Raw genomic sequence first — 21,024 nt, 5'->3', positions numbered from 1 at the left:
CATATTTGGACCCATTGTAATACCTTTGCATACTGAACGTCAGATCCTAATAGGAGCTGTAACAAAGAAAAAAAGCCGTTCTCCGCATACCTGTAGTATAACATAGTAAGGAACATTAAGAAAAATAAAATCTTACCTTTTCATATTTTTGTTGTCTCCGCTGTACACTCTATTGGAAAAAGATAATGGGACCAATTCTGGAGAAATTAACTTCTTCCATCTGCTACATCACCCATGAATTACAAACAGTAAATTTCAATTCCATAAGGCACAGGTATTAGGCAGTGCAGGAGCTCCTTATGAGTTTGATCTACCTGCAGAAGCATCTGTCGGGTAAGTGCTCATCTTAGGGGGTGGATATATATATATTATATACACATATATTATATATACACACACACACACACACACACACACACACACACACACACACACACACACACACACACACACCTTTCCCTCAATTCTGACTTGGCACCTTTTTCTCCCTCCCCTCTGCTTTGTTTTGGTCTCCAACATTAACTCCTGTGGTGCCAGCAGAACTAGTTGGGCAAGGTGCAGAGCCTTTTTTTTTTTCCCCAATTATGCTGCGTTTTTAAATAGCGCATTTTAAAAAGGGGTTCTCCGACACGGCTAACATTTTTTTTTAAGGCTGGGTTCCAAAGTAACAAACGCTACGGAATTTCCGCAACGGAATTCTGTGCGGAAATTCCACAGCATTTACAGTAGCAGCAAAATCTCAGCCACATTGCGGGAAAAAAAACCTGCGTAAAATTAGCACCATGTCAATTTATGTTGCGTTTTCATTGCTTTTCTGTTGCAGGTTTTTCCCATTTAATTCAATTGGGATGCAAAAACAGTGTGGAATCATATAAAAAAAAAATAAAATAGTTACCCAGAACTTCCTACAGTACGGTCTCCTGGGATCTCGTTTCATCCCACGTGACCACTGCAGCGGTCACATGGGCTGCAGCGTCATCCAGGGAGGCCGTACTGGACAGCAAAGGAGGGATGCGTCAGCATGACAACAGCCGCGGTAAGTCATTTTTCATTTTTTTTTCCCCAACGCCGCTTTCTGCAGCGGAAAAACCGCACCACAATGTGGTGTGGTATTTCGGGTGGTATGTGCTGCGAGTTCCAGGTCTGATACGCTGCGTAAAAACTACGCAGCGTATCCGACCAGTGGAAACCCGGCCTAAATGTTCTGTTTTTGTTGTGCATCACGTGGTAATGACATCCCAATACCGCTTTCTGTAATCATCTTTCTTCTGATGCCATTCTCCTGTTTGTTTACTTTTCGAACCTCCGGTCCACCTCTGCCGTTTCCGGTTATCCTTTATTCCTACAACTCCCATGCTGCGTAGCGCTCCAGCACAGCAAGCCGAAAACCCTCCCATGACGACTCCTTTTATTAATATTTAGCCCGTCCACTCCACCTTGTATTAAAAAAATCACGTCCCATAACATTGTGATCCAATTGGACGCAAGTGGCGCAGTAAAAGAATAAGGTTAATGTTATAGCAACGTAGGCGCAATGGAGAATTTACAGTGGACGTGCGTGGAGCAAGTATATTCGCTTTGAACCATGCGTGCTCGCTGAGGACCGGAGCCAAACTGGAACACATACTGAAATCGACATCAGTCACGAGGCGCCGCTCGGGAGGCTTTTAGCGAGAACGAACGACACAGGAAGCGAGATTTTCACGGACGGTCGGCGTCACGTGACCGTAGACTGGATCAGCAATGCATTTTGGAGTTGGATTACAAGGAGTAGTTAATTAGTAAAGTTCTAGAAAGTCCTGGAGAACTCCTTTAAGGCCCCGTGCGCATGGCACAGAGCCTGTACGTTGGCACAGAGTGTATGCTATAGAGTCGTAGGCACTCACAGCGCTGGCGTATAACCTGTAATGCAATGTTTCTAGGGTAGAATATCTCCATAATACAGCATGGATTATGGGCACTCTTTGGGTGATAACCGTATTATGACCCCCTTTTTTTCGCCCTTTGGAGGCACCCCGGCCTGTACAGCATAGTAGTTTAAGCTGTGGGATATTGCTCAGTCCAGAAGATTTTAACAGTAGAGCAGGGGCAGAGAAATTCTGATATAGTTTGTGTTTTAATTCCTCACTATTTTCAAGATCTCCACTTGCGGTCAGTGAATAAAAACGTTGCTTACATCCAGAGACTGAAAAACCCATCCGGACCTAGTCCTGCTCATACAGCTGCACAGCTCATTGAAACCGATCTGTAATGCAGAACGATCCAGGCAGCTTTTTCCCCAGTCCATTAGGAGTTCTATACAGCTAGACCTGTCAATCACCGCATGGGTGGGGGAAGAAGGACACATTGCATTTAAACATCTTTTTACATGACCATATCACACTTCGGCTTCAGAGGCCGGACAGAGTGGCTTTAAGTAATAAAAGAAGCAGACATTAGTACAAACTTATGAAAAAAGCACATTTATACTTAAAGACTATATAAATATACAGACAAAAAAAAACACAACTCAATTTTAGCACAAGAACGGGATGCATCAGTCGCAGCGTCAACCTTAAGCAACAGCACACAGATACAATATCACAAACTCAGGAAAAAGAACAAAAATTGCCATTTGGCACTTAGGCAAATGTTGTAATAGTCTCAACCCAAACAGCAGGAGGAAGGGCTGGCAGAACGTGAACACACTTCCCTGTGGCAAGCTGCGCCACCATGACATCACGGCAAGTCCTGCCCGCTATTACGGAAAGGTAATATACCTTATGTAGCGATTATTCTCCCCAACAAATCTTATTATAAAAGGGTTTGGCATAAGTAGCAAAAGACCAGGAGACGCTCCTACCCCCTTTTGGATGCACGGTGGGTTTAACCACCACTACATATTAAATAGTGTCCAGTGCAGACTAGTGTTGCTTTATTTATAGATAACCTAAAAATAACCTGTGACTTACAGAACGGCCTTTAACACCGTCGCCAAACACAAAGCACTGAACAACCCCCTCACTCATAAGCAGCAGCAGAATGGAGCGGTTGATCCTAGCATAACAATACTGCTCCACCTTGTGGCTTAACCCCAGCATAACAGGCTACACACTGTATAAAGCTTGATTTAGCTCCATCTTGTGGCCGCACTTCAGCACAGCAGGCTGCATTGACTTGTCCACTGTGTGGTCATGTAATCTAGCTCCACCTTGTGGCTACACCCAAGCACAACAGACTATACACAATTCAGGTTTATCATTAACCCAACATTGGAACTTTAATTTTCAGTTTACACAAGCGACGATCACCTTATCAGGCCTAAATTCTGTCTCATTGGAGTTAACTGTAAAGTCCAACAAACCATCCAGCACTTTTCATTTGCAAAAAAATAAAAAAATGAAACAGACTTATACAGGAGTCAGAAGACACTTCAGGACACTTGCACATTTAACTTGGTATAATGAACATGAGTAGATCAGTTACATTGTCCCATGATCCGTTTCAGCATTGATGTCACTCCAAGCTGAACCACTAGAGGGCGACACGACAAAAGTTTGCAACTGCTGTAGATGCCAGGGGTTCAAAATGGCATTAAATAGAACATGTGTGCTTGCTGAATGATAGCTCGTCCTGCCCAGAAGGTGCTGAAAACATAGGTGTTGCACTTAATGATAAATATACGCCCGTACTTGCAAGGTGGGTCCAGTATAGAGAACGCTCACGTGCAAAATGATGCATAGTTTGCATGGAGACAGCCCTGTAAAGCTACAGCAAGACACGTATGAAGTTCAATCATGCTTACCCTGAATTAGAAGCTTCTTATTTCTATGAAAGGTTTCATCCAAAAAAAAACAGCAACCTTATTTAAAGGGATACTCCATTACTGCAGCCTCCGAATCAGACTAGGATACAACATATGCAGTTCTGGGCGCTGCTGGAAGGATGTACCTGCACAGGAAGGTTTCTATGAAGACGCAGTAGTACCTGGAAGAGTCAATAGTGGAGTACCCCAATAATTGACACACTAGGGCAAATCATTTTAACCGATTTGATGCAGCAGCTACACTACCATAGGTCAAAGATTATCTACTGCTATACCAGCGGAGATATACGATTGGAACGTGGGTGAAAACTGTTGTGCTTTTTAAGGGCTACTCTGCTGAATGAAGCACCAGAGGGTCTTCTAGAGAAACGTGTAGTCAATCCCTTAGAAGAAAGCAGAAGAATGGAAAGTTCCGCTAAGAGACAATGGACACTTTGGATTCTTGAAGAACCGTTACCTGGACAACAGAAAGTAAATTGGCTACAGAGCTGGAGAAACAATGGTCAAAAGGCAAAAGGGACGGTCCATCCCCCCTTGAGAAAGACCAGATGCCAGTCAGTTTGAAAGGGGAAAAAAATATATATTGCGGTCAAAAGGCCACCATATTGTCCCGCCGTTTATTTCTCTCGGTAGTAGAGTAGATAGTATTTCAGAGGGTCTGGAAGAGGCAGGCTCAGGATCTTCTCTCGGATATAGTTAACAGGAGGGTTTGGCTTTGTGTCAGTGACGACTTTCTCCTCCTCTCTTGGATCTTCCTCCACGTCTTCGCAGTTGTTGTTGTCGTCAAAGGGGTTCGGGATGCGGCTGGCGAAAACTTCTTTGTCCAGGAAGACTATGGTCTCCATCCGGCGTCTGCGCAGACGCTTGCGTTTGTGACGGGGTGGGTGTTTTAGGACTCCTCCCCCTCCCCTGCAGGTGGTCTCCTTTTTAATGGTCTTCTTAATACGTCCCCTGATGGCGATTCGTGACAAGTCTTGCAGCGAGCGCACGTCTGGAGGAGCTAAAAGGTAGAAAACAAGTGGAATTAATTGTAGCTGTTCGACCCGATTTATGCAAAATAAATTCTTTCATGTGAATATATCAAATTAGGTAACATCTGATTTGGGGAATGGGACATCATTTTCACCTACCAGCCACCTCTATGTTTATGTTCAAAAACCTCCTTAAAATCAGCCAAAAAAAAAAAAAAAAAAGAATAATGTAGTATACAGAAGACAGGGTAGGGGGATTGTAACGGCCGCGGTTGCAGACCCCTTTCATCCTGCCGATGTCGTCCTCGCCGAAGATGCCAGCACAGGCGGCCGTCATGCCCTGCAGTGACCACTAGGGTGCGCGCATGAGCTCATTCCCGGCCTTAAAGGGCCAGAGAGCTCACGTTAAAGAGGCTGTCACCACATTACAAGTGCCGTATCTTGTACATGATGTGATCGGCGCTGTAATGTAGATTACAGCAGTGTTTTTTATTTAGAAAAACGATCAGTTTTGACGGAGTTATGATCTATATTGGCTTTATGCTAATGAGTTTCTCAATGAACAACTGAGCGTTTTTTACTTTTTGGCCAAGTGTGCGTTGTAAAGAGGAGTGTATGACGCTGACCAATCAGCGTCATACACTTCTCCCCATTCATTTACACTGCACATAGCGATACGGCTATATCTCTATGTGCAGCCACATACACACACTAGAACGTTACTGCAGTGTCCCGACAATGAATATACATTACCTCCAGCCAGAACGGGATGTGTATTCAGAATCCTGAGACTTCGCTAATACAATCCCGATACTACAGCACAGGAAGCGTTATCTCGCGAGATTACGATGTAACCTGTCATTTCAAACGAGATTACGCTTAAATTGCTGTAAATATCACAGACGCTACAGAATTATCAGGATTCTGAATACACATCACGTCCAGGCTGGTAGTGATGTATATTCATTGTCAGGACTCTGCAGTAACGTTAGTGTGTTTACGTGGCTGCACATAGTGATATAGCTATATCGCTATGTGCAGTGTAAATGAATGGAGAGAAGTGTATGACGCTGATTGGTCAGCGTCATACACTCCCCTGTACAACGCCCACTTGGTCTACAGTAAAACACGCCCAGTTGTCCATTGAGAAAGTCATTAGCATAAAGCTAATATAGGTCATAACTCCGTCAAAAATGATCGTTTTTCTAAATAAAAAAAACACTGGTGTCACCTACATTACAGCGCCGATCACATCATGTACAATATAGGCCACTTATAATGTGGTGACAGAGCCTCTTTAAAAATTAACTAATTACTCCTAGATCACCCTGGACTATAAAAAGGGCCCTGCCCCTTCACTCCTTGCCTGAGTGTTGTTTGTATTCCTCTGTCAGTCTTGCAAATGGTCCCTTAGTCGTATCCTGTTCCCTGCTACCTGTATCCCGTGCTGTATTTGTTCCTGTGCCATCTCTAGTGTTGACGAAGTCTTGTTTTGTCTACTACACCTGCTGACTTACACCACGTCAGGTGTCATTGCCACGTTCTGCATCACCTGCTGCCAAGCTCCTATCAGTGACGTTGCTACTGTCTGGACTATTACAGCTACCCTTGTGCCCAGACTTTATATTGACTCGGTATTCTGTTTGGCCAGCTGGTAACCAGCTACGGCGGTGTGGCCACATACCCACAGATCGTGACAGGGAGGAGGGAGATGAAGCTGCAGCCGCTCTGCGTCGGAGATGCATGCTGTGAGAAGGGAGGAAAAGCGCTGTGCACAGAACGGACATACGGTATTCAAGCGTGACACAAGGTCTGTCTGCACTACATCTACCACTGCCTAAGGAGTGACTTATATACCCCCCACTCGTAATGATAGGAACAATGTAACGCAAATGTGCAATTTCTTAAAGATAAAGCGTCACTTTCCTTTCTTGCTCCCAGAAAATGTCAAAAATAAATAAAAGACTTACGCAGATGGAGCGGACGTCTCCTTCCGTTTTCATTTTTGCTTGGTTGCACTAAAGGAGCGAATGACACAGCCAGGATCTTCTTGGTTTCCCAGGTTGTTAGGCCTGTGCGGGTTATCTTTGTAAGCTGAATCAGGAAAAAAAAAAAAAAAAAAGGGGAGACATTACTAAATCGATCTTAAAATATCATTAAAGAAAACACTGAAATGTATTTTATCTCTATATTACAATCCACCTCCAACACATACCAGAACACTGCCCTATGATCATTACAGTGCTGGGGCTCTGTCGCATAGCAACAGCCCATGTGACAGCAAGGTGACCACCTTGTAAAGTGGTAGTCACCTTGCTAGGGGGCAGCAGAAGAGACCGACAAATCATAGGTCAATATAATTCTTGTACCTTGCGTTGATGGAGCAGCACCCCCTACTGTCACACCCTGAAGATGCAAGTGTCTTCAGTTTATGCAACTTCATTTCCCCACATCCTGCACGGACGCCCTCCCCACAACAGGCATATATTCAAATGAATAGCTGCCGTACAGTCCTGTCTTGTAATGTTGGTATTAGTTTAGTTGGGACGCCTTTTACGTTATTAATGATTATTTTTTTTTTTAGATCCATAATTCCATTATATAACTTGTATCGAGCGGAGATCCGTTTTGTGATACAGAGCTCCAAATCCCCTGCTTAAATAGAGTTAAATGATCCAATTGTAGCTTTCTGTATCCACCACCAGGGGGGAGTTGACTGCATATTCTGTTTTATTATTGAGTATGCAGTGAGCTCCCCCTAGTGGTGGTTGCTATTTAACTCAACGACCAACCACCGTCTTTCGACGGCAGGCGGTGCAGGTGCTTCATCTACAGCGTCGTCTTTTGGCGTCGCTGTAGAAGAGGCTTATGAGCGCTCATCCTCTAAACAGGAGCGGTCTTTATAAATAAACACAAAAAACCTACACATTAGGTATCTAAACGACTAATTACCTGAAGAATTAAATCCGACAGGTTATTTAGCGAGTAATGTGAACAGGATAAAAAATAAAGTAAAATGACGCAGGGAATCACTTTTTCCTATAGTCACACCGTAAAAATAATTTTTTTTCTACCCCCGAACTGTGAAAAAATAAAAATACAATTTCTCCTGCATAAAACAAGGCCTTATACTGCCACGTCAATGGAAAAATAAAAAAAGTTATGGCTGCTGCAAGGCAGAGGTAAAAACTGAAAAATGGAGCTGGTCGTTAAAGTGTAGCTGAACGTTTGACAAACTTCTGACATGTCATACATAGTGACCTGTCAGAAGTTTGGATTGGTGGTGGTCCGAGCACTGAGACCCCCACCAATCTCTAGAACGAAGCAGCTGAAGTGGTCGTGTGAGGGCTCAGCCGCTTTGTGTCTGTTCGTCTTTTTCCGGAAAGCCGATGTATCGGAGTACAGGTTCATAGACTTTCTATTGAGTCCGTAACGGATACATGGATTTCCGGAAAAAGCCAAACAGACACAAAGCAGCTGAGCCCTCACACGACCACTTCAGCTGCTTCGTTCTAGCGCTAGGTGGGGGTCTCAGTGCTCGGACCCCCACCAATCCAAACTTCTGTTTGTCGAACGTTTAGTTACCCTTTAAAGACGTAGGATCTAGGGACGTACCTTCTCTTCGAGTGGCATCACGAGGATCCCTCCCACTTTCAGCAAGTTCTTCATGTATTCCTCATGCTCCTTCTGCACGCCGGCTCCACAGTACACGCGATCATAAGCCGACGATTCCAGAGAGATTTCCAGGCAGTTCCCAGCCACAAAGGACGGCTCGCAGAACTCAAACCTTGGGAGGGAGTCATACAAAAATGTGCATATCCACAAATATTACAAAATAACATGACCAAACCCCCTGCGCCAAATCCCATTCAGCAAGGTCTACTTTCGGTTTCCCTGGGTGACATCCAAGATAGCCGTCATTAAATCTCCCACAGGGGCTGACACCTAACCGCCCAGTGACAGGAGCCTCGCTGCAGGACTCCGAGCTGCCCAGCAGATAGCATGGTTGCTTTATAAACACAGCAGGGGTTATAGACTCCTATTTCTGGCACATCTGCACCATCCCGGGACCTCTACAGTCTACAGACCGCAGTCTTACTTGTCGAAGCTGTCGCTCGTGCGGACGTACTGATCCAACTTTTGCTTTGCATATTCAATGACGTCTGGGTGAAGCTCAACTCCGTGGTTCAATCCAAAAGGTCCTGATGACAGAGATAAAGCTGAGTGCAAGCACCAGTCAGAGGGGGAGGGTACATCGTCTCTACAAAAGGTGCATCATATAAGATCCTAAAAACATATGCAACAAGGTCGTACGTAACATAAGAGCTGCCTATGGGGGAAGAGGAAAAGCTGAAGATTCCTCCCCTACCCCATAGGATCTGCAAAAGGAATCCCCTGCCTATTTTTTAACCCCCCTCTACATACATATCTGAGAATAGATAGTTTTTAAAGGTTATTTACACCATTGAAAACATTTTTTTCTCCTCCGCAGATCCGTCAGATCAGCGGGACTGACTGGTTCAGTGTCAGCGGGTCGGCACAGGATCCACCTGTTATCGATCACATAATGAACTTAGATGTGATCGGTAACAGCTCGATCCCGCATGTCAGAGACACGCAGGACCCGCTGACACTGAACCCGTCAGTCCCGCTGACCTGGCGGATACAGGTTTCAGCAGACGATACAGCTGCTCTGTATACAGGATACAAAGCAGCTGTATCTCAAAAAGTAAACATTCTTCATGAAAATGTAATAAAGTTGAACCAATCACACTGGTCTGCAACTGTCCAATTTAATTTGGGTTTAAATTTCTCACCACTTTCAATATTTCGGCTTGCTGTCAGTGAACGGAACCATTCGACTCGCACGGCTGATGAATGTTACAATGTATCCAGTCACGGCATCCTCTGTGCGATAAACCCAGCAGTAGCACAAAGTCTTGAGACATATCCCTTTTACCTGCGCGAATACACTGTAACAAAACATCAACTGTGTAAGCAGATCTAGAACTCTTGTGGGTATAAAACCAGAAAGTTTCCATTAACGGACAGCCAACAGATCTTTGAAATCGGAATGAGGAATAGAAACAAAAATAGGTGATTGGTAAAACTAAAAAGACAAGTGTTGGCATTAAGGTGCCCATACACATGGCAGTCGACCGAGTCTTCCGATTTCGGTGGGAACGGCCGACTATCTGATACGTATGGGGTGTACCGACTATCTCCGATGGTAGGAGAAAAAGGATCAGGCATGTTGGATTTGAACATACCCCATGCTTTGTTGCTGCAGGAGATAAGCAGCTGTCAGGAGTCTTGCAGACGCTTATTACCCGCTTTCCATTGAATACACATGTACGCTCTGCCGAGCATGCATGTGTGTGCGGGGAGCGGGAGGAATAGCGCTCGTCCGATAGCTCTCTTAAGCGTATGCGCAGCTTCACTCACCCAAGATGAGTCCCACCATAGTGCTCAGATATCCGGTGCCACTGCCCAAGTTCAGGAAGGACAGGCCAGGCATTAGCTCCAGAGCCTCCATCACCTCAGAATAAATGCAGGGGGCAGACAAATGGATATTCCCGTGTTTCCAAGCCAAGTCTTTATATGCATTTTCCTTGAATTCATCTAGATAGTAATCTGCGCGGTCAATGGCGCGAAAGGCCTGCTCCACCTCTTCAGTGCGGATGTACTGAGCCTCCTTCAAGTTGTCAATCAGGTCATCGTTGTCCTCGCCGGCACTAACGGCACCTCCCATTGTGGCTAGAAAGCCTTTTCAGCTGTTCATATACATATGAAAAAAAAAAAAAAGCAGAACAGAGAATTTAAGCATTCACATTAAACATGGGTCATTGCTCTTGATATCCGGCCCTATACTACCAGTGGGGCAACCACAAAAGTGTGGTAACAGAGAGCATCTCTCTGGAGGACCAGTCTCGTCTGTGCATTACATGGACAGCCCATTGATTTAGACTTACCGTGTAATGCTTCATTTCCCCTGTGGTGGTGCTGTTGGTGAACTGAACTCTTGCAGCAAATTTACCATAGAGATTACAGTTGATCAGTGGGTGTCCCAGCAGCGGGACACTGATCAGCTTATGATCACAGGTCCCCTCTAACAAAAAAATTGTCCAAAGTGGAGAACTCCCTTTAACACAGCACATCCTGAAGATTCTCTCAGCAGCACATGGGGTGTAATAAGGGACCCTAGGGACTCCGGGTAGGGTCTGGTTAGCATCACATTTTTTCTCCTTACGCCTAGGGCATACATCGGGAAGAGTCCTGACTTATACCTGCGACGGAAGGTAGCAACGTATTCCACTGCATAGGTATACAGTAGGACAAGTCTCTTCAAGTCCCTGGGCAGAGCGCTATGCCTAGGGACACTCCTGACATCACTGTCCATAAATAGACAGTGACGTCAGGAGCTACAATGCCGGAGTCCCCAGTGAGAGCATTACAAGCCGCTCTGGCCAGGGGACTCCAATATTGTAGTTCCTGACATCATTGTCCATATATGGTCAGTGATGTCAGGAGCTTCACCAGGACGAGTGCTACCGGATTCTCTTTCCAGGGACTTTGGCCCTGGGAAGTCTCCCAGATGTATACATTTAACATATATAGTTCTGATAGAAGCCATACACATAGGCTCCCGTGTTAAAAAAATAAAATAAAATACATTAAAAAAAAAAAAAACCATGTATAAGACGCAGCATACATTTTCATTTTCTGGATCCATAAGGATTGAGCTGGGACGTAGAATATCAACGCGATGCTAACCATGCCTTAGCCAGTTAAAATGTGTTTTTTCCACGACTGTAGCAAAAAGGACAAAAAAAAAAAAAAAACAGCCACTGCACAAAAAAAACAAAACACATTTTGACTGCAACGTGTGGACTCAGCCTCACGACAATGAAGGAAAATCCACAGTGAACAGATGTTACCAACAAGCAAATAAAAGATATATTTATGAATTTTTGCTGCACATTACTATAAAGCGTGAACCCGGTTTGTGTTTTTTAAATTATTTAAATAAAAGGAATATATAAATTCTGCAAATATTAGTCACAAAATTCATGAGAAAAATCTTCCCAGCGTTCACACAGAGGGTCTTTACGATCTGATAACGTTGTGTGTTCCACATTAGTTTTTTGCTAATTTTTTTGGACACAAATAACCGATGCAGTTGGTAACAAACGCTCCAATACGACAACAGCGTATAGTAAAAAAAAAACAAAAAAAAAACACACTGAGTACTCGACAATAAATGGGGCAGTAGGGTGTATTTGCATAACTTTTCTGCCCAAAAAAAAAAAAAACCCACAATGCTGGGTCCGTATTATGGCCAGAACACCCTATATCACTATAGGTATCAATAATTACGGAAGTGTGGTTAAAAAAACAAACTGGGGTAAGACAGAAAGGGGCAATACAGCCATAATAGACTAAGGCCCTGTTCACACTGAGGTTTTTTTTGCAGGCAGACAAAAAATAAATCTGCCTCAGAACTCCTTATGGGATTTTGAGGTCGATTTTGAACTGCACGTATTTCTCAGTGTTTTCTTTTTTGTTTTTTTGGTGTTGTAGCTAATGCAAAGACGGCGGGCTGCATAAAAAAAAAAATTCACTCAAAACTTTCGCCACAGGTTTTTTCTGCCTCCTATTGATTCAATGGTAGGTCGGAGTCAGAAACCGTGGCAAGGAAGGACAGGTCGCTTTATTTTCCTGTCCGGAAAACGGTAAAATAAATACGTTAAAAAACTCCTGCCTCCCATTGACATCAATTCCGGTCATTTTTTGGCACAGATTCCGACACTGTTTCCACGTCTAAATCAGTGCCGAAAAAACTGTGTGAACAGTGCCTAAATTATTCTTGTTTCTTCAAGATCAGAATCCATTGAAGTGAATGGGACAGAGCTGCAATACCACACATAACCTGTGGACAGGTGTGGCACTGTTTTTGAAAGGCAGACATTTTTTTTCTTAAACCTGGACAACCCCTTTTATCCAGTTCTGCTACGATCCTAACGCCCCCAAAACTAGATCTCACTGGAATACAACTGGAGTTCTTGCAGACAATTTTATTCTAATGCATCCAAAATAAAGCAACGTTACAAAAAGTCCTGATTACAAAATCTCCACTTTGTGTATACAGCTCCAATGCAAAAAACTGTGTGTCTCCCTAGCAACAGACTACAAACAAACCCTGTGCGTAGTCTGATCCTACAGTCACACGTCACTCTCCTCCGTAGATTACCAAGAACAGGTGGCAGAGGGATAGGGGTAACACATGACTGCAGGATCAGACTACACACTGGGTTTGTTTGTAGTCTGTAACCATGGAGACACAAAAGGTCTGCATAGGAGGTGTAAACAAAATGGTAAAAGATTTGTAATCAATACTAATTTAATAAAGTTGCTTCCTTTATTATTTCAAATGCACGGGAACCATAAAAAAAAAATTACAAAAAAAATTGCTGAATGATACACCCCCAAAAACAGTGTTGCAACATTCAAAGTATTTGTACCACAAAAGTCAGGTTACCTAATACACCCCCTGCAGGACATGCTGTACATAGTGACAGTCCACCACTGTGGGTCCTCTAATGCCCCCTCCCCCTGCAATACACTACTGAATAGCACAATATAATGATATAGTAAATCACAGCATAAGCTCGCCTAATGCTCCCCCTGCAGGACACTAGTGTAATAGCTCCACAGTGTACAAATCAATGTGCTCATCCTGCAGGACACTAGGGGGAATAGCACTACAGCATAATCAGCGCTTCCCCCTGCAGGACACTAGGGGGTAGCTCTACAGCGTAGAAATCAATGTGCTCCCCCTGCAGGACACTAGGGGAATTAAAATCTAGAACATAAGCAGAGGCCCTCCCCCATAACTCTACAGCACTGTACGAAGCCACATGTGCCCCCTGACGGATTTAAAGGGACCTGCACACTTTGGGGCGGATTAAACAACCCCCTACTGGAAATATGCATCAGTTTCATACACATCACAAATAAGGTCTCCTAATTCTCCCCCTGCAGGACGCAAGAGGAATTACACTGACATAAACACGAATAGTAGCAGTTAGCATGAAAAGCGCCTCCTGCAGGACACAAGATGAGACAACTATGAAGTACTCTACTGCTCCCCCTGCAGGAGATAAGTGGGTTAACTCCAAGCCCGTACTGCCTACTGCACGACATAGCGGCCTGCGTCCTACAGAGTTGGCCGTGTACTGCCTGCACAAACAGCCGATCCCGGGTTGTTGGGGACTGCTCGGCGTGTTACCTCGGTAGAGCACGATGAGAAGCCGAGGCTGTTGTCGGTGCTTCGTAGTGACGCGCTTCCTACAATCGTTCACCTCCTGCTGTAAACACACAACCAGCTGACCGCGCATTACGTCACCAGACAGGCTAATGAGGTGGGCGTGACTTACCGGGAACACCGCCCTCCGACTCCACGCTCGCTCTCAACTGCTCATGCGCCGCCCGCTGCTTGCTACAGTCACGTGGCGCGGACGGCGGGAAAGGTCAGTCGCGTGACGCGGGCTCGCAGAAGGCGGGAAAAGTCTCTCAGTCAAAACGCGACGCTGAGGTGATACACGAAGCCTGTTGCCATTATCTTGTCCTTTAGTACCTTAGACTTCATGGAAAAACAGACACCACGCTGTCTCTGAATAAAAGACCATGCTGGGAGTTGTGGTCACATGTGTAAAGGTCCGGGAATATCACTCAAAACGTAAAAAAAAAAAACTATATACGTAGATAAGGCGTTAATGTGATGTAATGTCGACATTATGGGGTGGAGGTTCTGTGTAACGTGACTGGTATTTTGCCGTTCTATTGTGCCGCACATTTTTGCAAAAAAAGACAACCGCAGCCTATAGCTGCGCACAAAGTTCCTGTCGCTCCGTAATACAAAACCGCAACGTGTCGGTGTAAGGCTCCGTACACATATTTTCTGTGCACTCGGCCATAAATTGAATCAGAACTTCTTAGGCCGTGTTCACACGGTTAACAAAATGCGGCGCTGTTTTCAAAGGAAAACCTGATTTTCAGCCGTCTTTTACTCAAACTCGTTTTTCGCAGCGTTTTTGGATCTGTTTTTCTATTGAGTTTTTTTCATAACGAGGCGTAGAAAAAACGCCTTGTCGGAACAGAACGCTGTATTCCCCATTGAAATCAATAGGTAGGCGCTCTGCTTCCGATTTTTTTAGCCGTTTATGGCCTGAAAAAGGCTGAAAATAGCCTGGTGTGAACATACCCTTAAAGGGAATGTGTCGCTTGAATTTTTTATTTTTAGTTAAACAATTATTATTTAAGTGATTACACATTGTTTTAATTTTTTCACAAGCCAGGAAATATAAATTAGATTCTAATTTATAACATTTCCATGTGCTGGTCACTAGAGGGAGCAGTTCCCGAAATTGCAGCATGGTCAATGTGGTAAAGCAACCTCTACTTTATGCTGCAAATTTGGGGTGGACACACTCGCTCTAGTGTCCTCACACAATCCCCCCTCCCTTCTGGCTAGTGCCAGGAGAAGGAGGGGGTTGAATCTTCAAACCTCCTACACTGTGTGCTGCCATTTTCTGAGCGACTGCACAGTGTAGGAGGATTAGATACAGTGCTAAGCAGACAATATAACACGAACATAATACACACATCACATACACGAACATAAATTACCTGTTTCTGCCGCCGCCTCCGCTGGTCTATGCTCCTATTCCTTGCGCCTTCGCTTCCTTGAACATATGGCCGGAAGTCTGTCCGGCAGCGGCTTCCGGTCCACATGAAAATGGTGGCGGATTTCGCTCTGCTAACTAGCTTAGTTTTGGTCTGTGTGGGAGCGGACAACCGCTGCGTAAAAATCACGGACTGTCTGCACGGACCCATAGACGAATATAGGTCTGTGCGAGGCGCGTGAAAATCATGCACGTTGCACGGACGTATATCACGTTCGTCTGAATAAGCCCTAAGTCGCATGCTCGATCGCCACTACATGCAATATCCTCCTCACTGCAAGGGGTGCGGTGAAGAGTAAGGGTATGTTCACACGGAGTGTTTTCAGCCGTTTTTCGGCCCGTAAACGTCCCAAAAAAACAGTTGAAATATCAGAAGCAGAACGCCTCCAAACATCTGCCCATTGATTTCAATGGGAAAAACGGCGTTCTGTTCCGACGGGGTGTTTTTTACGCGGCCATTTTTCAAAACTGCTGAGTAAAAAACCGGCAGCGAAAAAGAAGCGCATGTCACTTCTCGGGACGTCTTTCGAGCAGTTTTTCATAAACTCTATAGAAAAACAGCTCCAAAAACATCTGTTAAAAACGCCGCGAAAATCGCGAGTTTGATTTAAAAAGACGTCTTAAAATCAGGAGCAGTTTTCACTTAAAGATCACTCCATATTTTGAGACTTTTTTTTATTTTGTACGCGCAAATTCCCTTACAGGATTGCATTCAGTGGGGCTCCCAGCAATTAGGGAATGAACACATTTTAGTTCTGGGGCAACCCCTTTAAAAGCCTTTTACGTGGGCCAATGATTGGCCGAACATTTGGTCCCGATCATTGCTCAGTGTAAGGGTATGTTCACACGAGGTCGTTACGTCCGTAATTGACGGACGTATTTCGGCCGCAAGTCCCGGACCGAACACAGTGCAGGGAGCCGGGCTCCTAGCATCATAGTTATGTACGACGCTAGGAGTCCCTGCCTCTCCGATTACATGATTACAGTACGGGACAGTTGTCCGGCAGCGAGGCAGGGACTCCTAGCGTCGTACATAACTATGATGCTAGGAGCCCGGCTTCCTGCAGTGTGTTCAGTCCAGTACTTGCGGCCGAAATACGTCCGTCAATTACGGACGTAATGACCTCGTGTGAACATACCCTAAACGTGCCCAGCGATCAGCCGACGAGAATAAATGATTGTTTGTCTTTGATCGCATCTATAATGTGGTCCTAAAAATGATCATTGGCCCTCAGCACATCTCCCCATGAACATGGGATATGCTGCCAACAATAATGCAAACTGTTTGGGGACGAACGATGATATTAGCAATCAACTTTGTATATTGGATGATCGTTAGGTTATGTGCACACGATGAAAGGCTTTTACGTCTGAAAAGACAGACTGTTTTCAGGAGAAAACAGCTGCGTCGTTTCAGACGTAAAAGCTCCTCCTCGTATTATGCGAGGCGTCTGTGACGCTCGTAAATCTTGAGCTGCTCTTCATTGAGTTCAATGAAGAACGGCTCAAATTACGTTGCAAAGAAGTGCCCTGCATATAATGTATATAAGTGTCCTGCGTATAATGTATATAAGTGTCCTGCACTTCTTTGACGAGGCTGTATTTTTACGCGTCGTCGTTTGACAGCTGTCAAACGACGACACGTAAATGACAGGTTGTCTGCACAGTACGTCGGCAAACCCATTCAAATGAATGGGCAGATGTTTGCCGACGTATTGTAGCCTTATTTTCAGACGTAAAACGAGGCATAATACGCCTCGTTTACGTCTGAAAATAGGTCGTGTGAACCCAGCCTTACAGGCAGTAAATCAACCTGTGTAAAATAAGGACCCTCAAGGCTAAGGCCACACGGAGCGGCCCCGACACGGTCGCAACGCGGCTAACTGCGCCGGCACCATGTTCGGTGCGGCTGTCAAACAGCCTGTTAGTGAATTAATACACCCTTTATGACCGCACGATTTTGCAAATTACAACAACTTACCCCCTATTCATTCTCTATGGCAGCGCCGGAAAAAGCCGAACACTGCACTCAGCTATCTCCAGCGCTCCCATAGAGAATGAATGGAGCGGCAGTGCGCATGCGCATATAACTGGAATACTCCTTAACGAGGTATTTGACAGCCGCTCCTACATAGTGCCAGCACGGTTGTTGGCGGTGTTGCGACCGTGTCAGGGCCGCTCCGTGTGGCCTTACTCTAAATGCACACGTGGCGTAATTTGATGCAGAAAATCAGCATCAAAACCGCAGGTATACGCACGTAATTCCACAGCTAAAACCGCACCTGATGGTGCGTCTGTTGATGCAGTTTTATGCTACGGATTTTGGTGCGTTTTTCTGTAAAACTAGTCAGATACAATTCGCAAGCGGAAACGCATGGACATGCGATAAAAGCTGGTCAATTTAAGTGCAGAAAAAAATACGCACCGTGTATATGAAATCTCATTTACTTTGTTGGTACTGTATTACGCTGCAGATTTGCCGCATGAAAATACAAGCAGCAAATCCACATGCGATACGCATCGTGTGCATTCAGCCTTAGGCCGCCTGCACACGCTGCAGATTTTCTGGTTTCTGCAGAAATAACCACATTCAGATCAAGGAAATGATTTTCAGTCGCAGAAATTTCTGCGAGTGTGTAGATGGCCTTGGACTGGTTTCAGGTGCATTTTAGCATCCAGAAGGCCTCAGCTCCTTGGGCTACCACTAAACTTAGGTCAACATAGGCCGGGTTTCCACAAGTTGTATACGCTGCGTAAAACTGCGCAGTGTATCCTACTTAGAACCCGCACCACATTGTGGTTCAGTTTATCTGGTGGAATTTTATAAAACTAAAAAAATTAATTCTTGGGCCCCATGCACATGACCGTATTTTTTCCCTCTCATAAATACAGGTCCTTTGTCACAATCATGTCCAAACACCTTAAAAGGAACAGTGTCACCAATTTATTTATTTTTATATCAGTTTTATGTTAGGCTTTTATTAAAAACGTTTATATTTATTTGTGTGTTGCTTTTTTCTATTTTTACACTTTTTCTTCCCTATGGGGGCTGCCATTTTTTTTTCCATTTCTGTATGTGTCGATTAACGACACATACAGACATGGAATACGGCAGCTCCAGTCCCATAGGGACTGCGAACGGGGCCCGTTCCATCCACTATGGTGTACGCCGTGTGTGTGGGAACGGCGCATGCGCCGCTCCCACACAGTCCGATTTGAAATGCGCGCCGTCCGGCGCCATTTTCCTGTGGACCGGAAGTCGCGGCCGGGCAGTAAGATTACTACTTCCGGTCACGGCTTCCGGACTTGTGCACATGGAGCAGCGGCAGCAGACGGAGCGGACGGACCGGAGGGAGCCGCGGCGGCAGGAGCAGGTAAGTGATTTCTATGTATGTTCGTGTTTGTGTGTGTTTACTAGTGTATGTAAACCTTCTACACTGTGTGTTAGCTCAAAAAATGGCGACACACAGTGTAGGAGGTTAGACCGTTCAAACCCCTCGTTTCTCCCGGCACTAGCCAGGATAAAGGAGGGGGGGATTCTGAGAGCTCACTAGAGCGAGGGATTTTTTTCCCAATTTTGCAGCATAAAGCAATGTGGTTGCTTTACCACATGCAATGCTGCAATTTTGGGAATTGCTCCATCTAGTGACCAGCGCTGGGAAATATTATAAATTGAATCCAATTTATAATATTTCCTGACTCGTGAAAAAAATAAAAAAAATTAGAACAATGTTTAATCACCTACACACTAATTGTTTAACTAAAAAAAAAAAAAAATCATGTTTTGCTAACAACACATTCCCTTTAAAAGGGTCACATGATCGCTCAGACGCCATTTTCTCTGCTTCTCTCTATTCAAAAATGTAAATCCCCTGATGTCGCCTAGCAACGCTCCCGTAATTACGGGTACACACACACGTAGCCACCCGTAATTATGGGAGCCCCGTAGACTTATGGGCCTGCCCGTGCCGTAATTACGGCCTGAAATAGGACATGTTCTATATTTTTCTACGGCCCGGGCACCTTCCCGTACGCAAACGGGAAGGTACCCGTGGGCAATAGAAGTCTATGGTCCCGTAATTACGGCCTGTAATTATGGGCGTTTTTACAGTCGTGTGCATGGGGCCGTACTCTGGACCGTAGTCATTGCGACATATCCCTACGTTGTCTGAGCAGTCCTGCCTCCTGGGATGACTCTGCAGCAGGTTGGCATGGAAGAAGAATAGAAGAGTTGCGATTTTTCCGTCGCAAAAGTCACAACACTTAGCTATTTGTTGCAGGTTTTACTTCCCCATTGAATTCAATGGGGAAAACCTGCAACAGAAAAGCAACGAAGACGCAGCATAAATTTATATGCTGCGGATTTCAAGTCAGCATCAGAGGTCAATTTATGAACGTTTTCACCTCGCAGCGTGGGCACGAGATGTTCTAAATCTCATTCACTTTACTGCTACTATAAATGCTGAGGAATTTCTGAACACAATTCTATTGCAGAAATTCTGCAGCGTTTATGGTTCGGATACGGTGCGTAAATCTATGCAGCGTATCCGGCCTGGAACCCGCAGCACATTCCAATGCAGTTTTTTGGGCAGGATTTCCATTAGGAAAAAAAAAAAAAAGCCAATAATCTGTTGTAGTGACTGATTTTTTTTATTTATACATTTTATTATTTGTTTCATAGGCCACAATGGAAAACTGCAAGTGACATTATCTCCAGCGGCTGCAATGAGATATCATTGTGGCATTTCCAGGACACGACTGCCTGTTACATCTCATCATACTCAGGTGACCATCAATAACTTATAAAATATTTTACAAAGTTTTAAAAGGCATCATGCACATGGCTGTATTACAAATTCCAGTTGTATTGGAGCTGTATTATGGATTCCATGGCTACTATGGGCCCATAATGTGTGCCTTTGATTTAATACGTGGCACGTTTCATCAGACATTGTATTAGGCTCCTTTCACACCGCGTTTTCCATGTAGGTTGGGAAAGCTCCCAGCAATATGTCAAACATACCAATAGGCTCTCGTTATACCGACAGAGGCCATAAGAGAGTTAATTTGGCCTCAGTCAGGTGGTAGTACGTCAGTGATAAAAAATAAATTGCTGAATGGAATAGCATTGTTTACTACGCTATTCTAGCCATAGACATCCAGTAAGTGGAAATCATTTTTCTTAACATGATATCCTTTGGTGGGTGGATGCCGCAGTATGGCATCCGTCACTGGCCTATGTTCAACGGATATGTCAAGAAGCATCAGTGACATAACTCCATATGTGGGGGAAACAAGGGGAGGGAGTACGGACAGTTATGTCATTGGAGCTACCCCAGAGAAGCTCCAGTGACGGCTTCCCCAGGCGACTTCAGCTGCTTCAATGGTGTTGCCTTTGAAGGGAAGATAGTCGGGCCACCGTGCGGGTTGGTGTGGGGTTCTCACACATGTGACACAGTCGTGGGGAGAGCCTCTCTGTGTAGCACAGAGCTGGCAGCTGGAC

General features: G+C 44.8%; 2 protein-coding genes and 1 long non-coding RNA gene across 5 annotated transcripts in view; 1 reads left to right on the top strand and 2 right to left on the bottom strand.

Moving 5' to 3' along the window:
• Positions 1 to 1,355, bottom strand: part of LOC142666239 (peroxidasin homolog) — a 28,214-nt gene extending 26,859 nt beyond the window's left edge. The window contains exons 1-2 of the mRNA XM_075846228.1: positions 1,246 to 1,355; positions 137 to 169 (exon numbers count right to left, since the gene is read on the bottom strand). Coding sequence (XP_075702343.1) covers positions 137 to 169; positions 1,246 to 1,355 — 143 coding nt within the window. The remainder of the gene's footprint in view (positions 1 to 136; positions 170 to 1,245) is intronic.
• A 1,091-nt stretch (positions 1,356 to 2,446) lies between these two features.
• PCMTD2 (protein-L-isoaspartate (D-aspartate) O-methyltransferase domain containing 2) lies at positions 2,447 to 14,287 on the bottom strand. Of its 2 annotated transcripts, none has more exons than XM_075846563.1 (6): positions 14,214 to 14,287; positions 10,222 to 10,550; positions 8,876 to 8,978; positions 8,392 to 8,563; positions 6,747 to 6,870; positions 2,447 to 4,805 (listed from the first exon to the last, which is right to left on the bottom strand). In XM_075846563.1, the coding sequence occupies exons 2-6, from the start codon at positions 10,526 to 10,528 to the stop codon at positions 4,423 to 4,425; spliced, it is 1,089 nt and encodes a 362-aa protein (XP_075702678.1). In that variant the 5' UTR covers positions 10,529 to 10,550; positions 14,214 to 14,287; the 3' UTR covers positions 2,447 to 4,422. The 2 variants fall into 2 exon arrangements, with proteins under 2 accessions (XP_075702678.1, XP_075702677.1); XM_075846562.1 differs by lacking the exon at positions 14,214 to 14,287 and adding an exon at positions 14,066 to 14,203.
• The window catches only part of LOC142666498 (uncharacterized), a 90,057-nt gene continuing 83,222 nt past the window's right edge, over positions 14,190 to 21,024 (top strand). For both annotated transcript variants that reach the window (XR_012851698.1, XR_012851697.1), the window contains exons 1-2: positions 14,190 to 14,371; positions 20,203 to 20,306. This is a non-coding gene — a long non-coding RNA (uncharacterized LOC142666498). The remainder of the gene's footprint in view (positions 14,372 to 20,202; positions 20,307 to 21,024) is intronic.

The sequence above is a fragment of the Rhinoderma darwinii genome, chromosome 13 (genome assembly GCF_050947455.1).
Source record: "Rhinoderma darwinii isolate aRhiDar2 chromosome 13, aRhiDar2.hap1, whole genome shotgun sequence".
In the NCBI taxonomy this organism is placed as follows: Eukaryota; Metazoa; Chordata; class Amphibia; order Anura; family Rhinodermatidae; genus Rhinoderma; species Rhinoderma darwinii.
This window is presented reverse-complemented; position numbering and strand designations above follow the sequence as displayed.

Coding starts and splice junctions, on each gene's coding strand:
- PCMTD2 (XM_075846563.1), bottom strand. CDS start 10,528: ATGGGAGGTGCCGTTAGTGCCGGCGAGGACAACGATGACCTGATTGAC. Junction 8,564..8,875: donor ACGAGCGACAGCTTCGACAA/GTAAGACTGCGG, acceptor CTCCCTCCCAAG/GTTTGAGTTCTGCGAGCCGT. Junction 4,806..6,746: donor GAGACGTCCGCTCCATCTGC/GTAAGTCTTTTA, acceptor TCTACCTTTTAG/CTCCTCCAGACGTGCGCTCG.